We start from the raw sequence: 5,000 nt of genomic DNA on the forward strand, positions 1-5,000 counted from the left end.
TAAAGATGGTAAATTTTAAGCTCGGTAATAAATAATAAAGATAAGATGCTAAGATGAATTCGACATTGCTGATCCAAGCAGTATGCAGGACGCGTGTCACATATCAACCTAGTAAAATAGCCCAGCTCACAACGAGTCTCTCGTAGCTCAGTTGGTTAGAGCGCCCAACCGGTATCTGGGAGGCCATGGGTTCGATTCCCGTCGGGGACTCAGAATTTTTTCTTTGTCCCATGCTCGTGTCATGTAGAACATCTTATCTTTATTATTTATTACCGAGCTTAAAATTTACCATCTTTATTATTTACTACAAAACTTGATGAATTCGACATTGCTGATCCTAGCAGTATGCAGGACGCGTGTCACATATCAACCTAGTAAAATGGCCCAGCTCACAACGAGTCTCTCGTAGCTCAGTTGGTTACAGCGCCCAACCGGTATCTGGGAGGCCATGGGTTCGATTCCCGTCGGGGACTCAGAATTTTTTCTTTGTCCCATGATCGTGTCATGTAGAACATCTTATCTTTATTATTTATTACCGAGCTTAAAATTTACCATCTTTATTATTTACTACAAAACTTGATGAATTCGACATTGCTGATCCTAGAAGTATGCAGGACGCGTGTCACATATCAACCTAGTAAAATGGTCCAGCTCACAACGAGTCTCTCGTAGCTCAGTTGGTTAGAGCGCCCAACCGGTATCTGGGAGGCCATGGGTTCGATTCCCGTCGGGGACTCAGAATTTTTTCTTTGTCCCACGCTCGTGTCATGTAGAACATCTTATCTTTATGGCATTTTTCTTGTTTGAAAAATGAGTTTTGATGGACGTCAATCATCCGTTTCCATCGCCAAACACATCGACGAGACGACGCAAAGCCTCACATGTAACTTTTGTTTACAGTTATGAACGAGTTATGAGCAGTTATGACTTCGAAAGACTGAACGGACCGAACGTAGCAAAATAAACTTACTGGCCGCTTTACGGCCGGCTCAAATATTTTCCGAAAAATGGCTTGGAATGTCGAAGAAGAAAGCTTGGTTTCAAAAGAAAAATGTCGTTGGAGGGCGCGTGTGATCGGTAACGGCTGTAAATAAAAAACGCGGTTTCACAGGGTTTAAGACCTACAAAGATCTGACCTATTAACTACAGGGCTCCTAGACCAGGGTTCTTTCTAGGATTTATCGTTTGGGGAGAAGTCTCAGGCTCCAGGGGCATGCCCCCGGGAAATGTTTTGAAATGAATATGCACTGACATGCAATCTGGTGCATTTTGAGATACAATAAGTGTCCTAAGACAGGGGAAACTTACTTCTTGAACACTGACCTCATCGTGTCTGGATGAATTTTCCGATATAGATACTTATATACTGAAATGATAACAATTTTTTGGGGGGGGAGCTGGGGCTTCTATCCTTCAAATACCCTAGATAGAACTCTGTAGACAGAATAAAAAAATGCTCTGGGCTCCAGTGAGAAAAAATGAACCACAACACATTCAAAAATCAACCGCTTGTATTTACAATACCTGCTGTCGGCAACCCCTGCTGATGATCTCCAGTCTATGCACTGGCGCAACATTTCATTTCCTTGCACAATTCTCTTTAACACACTCTAAAATAGGCAAGATAAAAAGTTTTACAATAAATGGACTAAAAGGTAGTTTTTTTAGGCAAAGAAAAACTAGCTCTCAGTAAATACAGACAAAGCATACCCCATGTTAAAGTCTGTATCAGCTAGTCTTCCCATACCACCAGAGCCATCCTTGGAGACCCAGGGACAGTTAGTGGGGGCGGGGAAAAGTCTATACGGGCGAAAAAAAAATCGGCGAAGAAAAGTCATCATTTTTTTTCGCCCGTATAGACTTTTCCCCGCCCCCACTAACTGCCCCTGGGTCTCCGAGGATGCACCAGAGCTTTCCCTGCAACTCCCTTCCCCTCCCTCCCGTAGATGGGATGCTAGTCCATTGCAGAGTTAACATTAAAATTAATTAAATCAGCATTAAAATTAATTTATACACCTGGGTGGGAAAGGCACTGTGAAGGTGGAGTGTCAAGCCCAGGAACACTATGCAATGACTCTGACCAGGTCTAGAACCTGGGCTGTTCGATCCAGAGCCCAGCGTTCTTAGCAAAAGGCCATTGGACCAAATTGTTATGTATATATTGAGCCCCTTTGCCTATGATAACTGTATGTTTTAAATACAGATGGTCTGCAACAAAACTAAAAAGTACACTTCTAAGATTGTGCCAAGGAGTATGAACAACATTCAAATTCTGTAAAAAAGAACTGTCCCTAAAATGATCACCGCATCTATTCAACTCTCCAACTGATGGTGTGTCTTGTAACCGAGTGTTTTTGGAGAATTTTCAGTTTGGAAACTTGGCATAACAAAGTTGCCAAGTTTGGGGTGTTTCTTATAAGCGAGTGCGCCTTATAACCGAATAAATACGGTAATAATTTAATTAGACACTGAATTGAGGTGATGTTTCAGACATTTACCTTTTGTTCCTTCAGAAGCAATTCACTTGGGCTCAGTTTACGAGGTGGTGTTTTTGTGGTCCTCGTGCTCTCCAAATCAGCTTCCTGTTTTGGCAGGGCGGAGGTTGGAGGTGGGGCAAGGAGCTGATCCTCTTCACTGACTCTTTCTTTTTTGTCAGGCTCCTGACTGCATGAAATACCTTGACATCCAGTTTCGTCTCTTGATTCTTTTGGCACTGTGTCTAAGACACTCTTTGGAGAGAAATCACTGGTTGGACTAAACCTTGAAGACAGCTTTGTAGCATCTATATCAACTGAAATACTTTTGACACTAGCTGACTGTTCACTTTCATAAGATGAAGGTGGAACTGGAGCCAGTCTCACATTGCTTGTTTGTGCATCACTAGTTGTAGATCTGTTGCTCTCCACTGTGTCTTTTTGTGTCTCTAAATTGTTTTCAACAGATGAACTCTGCTCCGGGCACAAAGTTGAAGGCATACCAGCAATACTTTTCTCTAAGTCACCTTCACTTCTAATATTGACAACTCCAGGACTGTGAAATCTTGGTGCAAAGGGTCGTCCCCTTCCTGCATGACCTATGTCGTGTCTTCCAAAAGGCAGTCTGTGCCGTTGCGCTTGGTTTTGCACTGGACCCAGTGGTCCAACTCCAAGCCATGGCTGCTGCCCTCCTGTTTGAAATGGCAGTCCAAATGGTAGCCTAGATGCGAGGAGCTGCTGTTGTATGAGTGCATTTCTATTCCATTCTTGAAACATTGCTGGGTCAAAGACACCAGGTGGAATAAGTGGAGAGTTACCAAACTGGTGCCTTGGAAAGCCAGGTTGCTGCAACCTGGCGGCCATAAAATTTGCCAGTAATGGATGAATCTGCTGATGATGTCCTGGCCAGTGAGGAGGGTTGCTGAGTAATGGTTGTTGCATACGAGGTCTTACTGTGTCTGATGCAGGAGGTGGTGCAGGTACAGCAGAGGGTGATACAGTTGTGCCATTGGGTGACAATGGCTTAGAAGGCAAAGGGCCTGTGTTACTGGATTTCGTCTCATTCTGATGAGAAAGCTCTTGCTGGTGATGCCTTGCAACAGGTGGCATCTTTGCACTTGAAGAAGAACACACAACATGTGATTGTCGAGGAACACTACCTTGACCAAAGCCTGACTGATCCCTTTGAGAATGACACTGATTAGAAGATAGTGCTCTGTTATAAACTGTAGTAGAACCTTTTGAGTCCTGTACTTCTGCGTCCATTCTAGCATTTCCCACATCACCTGCTTGATTCATTTTCTTATCCTGTTGGGACAAGCTTGTTGACACGGATGAACCTATTTGCTGGGGTAATCTTGATGAAGTATGTGATTCTTTGTTGTAGCTATCATCAGAATCAAAGGAACAGAGTCCCATTCCTGAGAAGCGATTTGCATTAGGTGGTCCATGATGTACAACACCTTTAATCCCAAGAGTTTCTAGTGACGGCTTGTTATCATACTGCATATGCCTGGTACGTTTTTGGTCAACTATTGCATGGCTACCATCTACTTTACCTAGTCTTTCTTCACCTTCATGGCAAAATGCACAAGAAGAAGCTGTAGGTTGAGAAGATGAAGAACTTATGCTCTCTGAAAGGCTTGATTCTGAAGCATGTCCTTTTGTTGGACTCCGTCCATGACAAAACTGGCAATGTTGCCTGACTGGTCTTTCTGGTGAGAGGGAGCCAAGACTAACAGAGTCACTTGTGTTAGTTTCCACCTCAGAGCTGTCATCTCTTCTTGGAGAGGGTGCAACCCCAGGTGTACTTGGAGACACAAATCTCCCTTGAGATGGTGCAACACTACTTGGGGATGTGTACCTCCTTGGAGAGGGTGTAATATCAGGGCTACTTAGAGGGAACTCCCTTCCTGGAGAGGGTGTCATGCCAGGGCTAGTTGGAGACACATGCCTTCCGGGAGAGGGTGTAACACCAGGGCTACTTAGGGATGCATAACTTCCTGGAGAGGGTGTAACTTCAGGCCTACTTGAAAGGAATTCCCTTCCAGTTGAGGGTGTCTCACCTGGTCTGTTTGCTGACACATACCTTCCTGGAGACAGACCAGCCTGAAATGAGCCATTTCTGGTACTTTGGCTATCTGGTGTTGAGTATAAATTTGAACCACTGGCTTCTGGAGACTGTGCTTGTCCTTCCCTGATTAATGGCAGTGTCTGTGGTTGTCTAAGATCTTTTCGATTATCTGTTGTTCTTTTGTCATGAGTATGCTTTACATCTGTCACTTGCGATATGTCATATTCTTGAGTCCCATTGCATTTCATTGCTTCATCCTTCATAGGCTTCTCTGAGTGTGACTGTTGTGCGGGCACACCATTGCTACCACTGCTATATTAAAGAAAGCAAATAACAGCAACTTATTGACAAGTTTCTTTGGAAACGTTTGCACTCAGGTGCAAATAATGAGAACTCTGGCTAGCCTGTTTTATGACCTTTCAATTTGGAGTTTACAGCACTGACCATTGGAT

At 43.8% G+C, this 5,000-nt stretch overlaps 1 protein-coding gene across 1 annotated transcript in view; it reads right to left on the reverse strand.

Moving 5' to 3' along the window:
• Window positions 1–1,360: 1,360 nt before the first annotated feature.
• LOC144640915 (uncharacterized) overlaps window positions 1,361–5,000 on the reverse strand; it is a 7,719-nt gene continuing 4,079 nt past the window's right edge. The window contains exons 4-5 of the mRNA XM_078499973.1: window positions 2,499–4,860; window positions 1,361–1,610 (exon numbers count right to left, since the gene is read on the reverse strand). Coding sequence (XP_078356099.1) covers window positions 1,407–1,610; window positions 2,499–4,860 — 2,566 coding nt within the window. The 3' untranslated portion in view covers window positions 1,361–1,406. The remainder of the gene's footprint in view (window positions 1,611–2,498; window positions 4,861–5,000) is intronic.

This window comes from Oculina patagonica, unplaced genomic scaffold, assembly GCF_052425735.1.
Source record: "Oculina patagonica isolate OP01 unplaced genomic scaffold, crgOcupat unplaced557, whole genome shotgun sequence".
Classification (NCBI taxonomy): Eukaryota; Metazoa; Cnidaria; class Anthozoa; order Scleractinia; family Oculinidae; genus Oculina; species Oculina patagonica.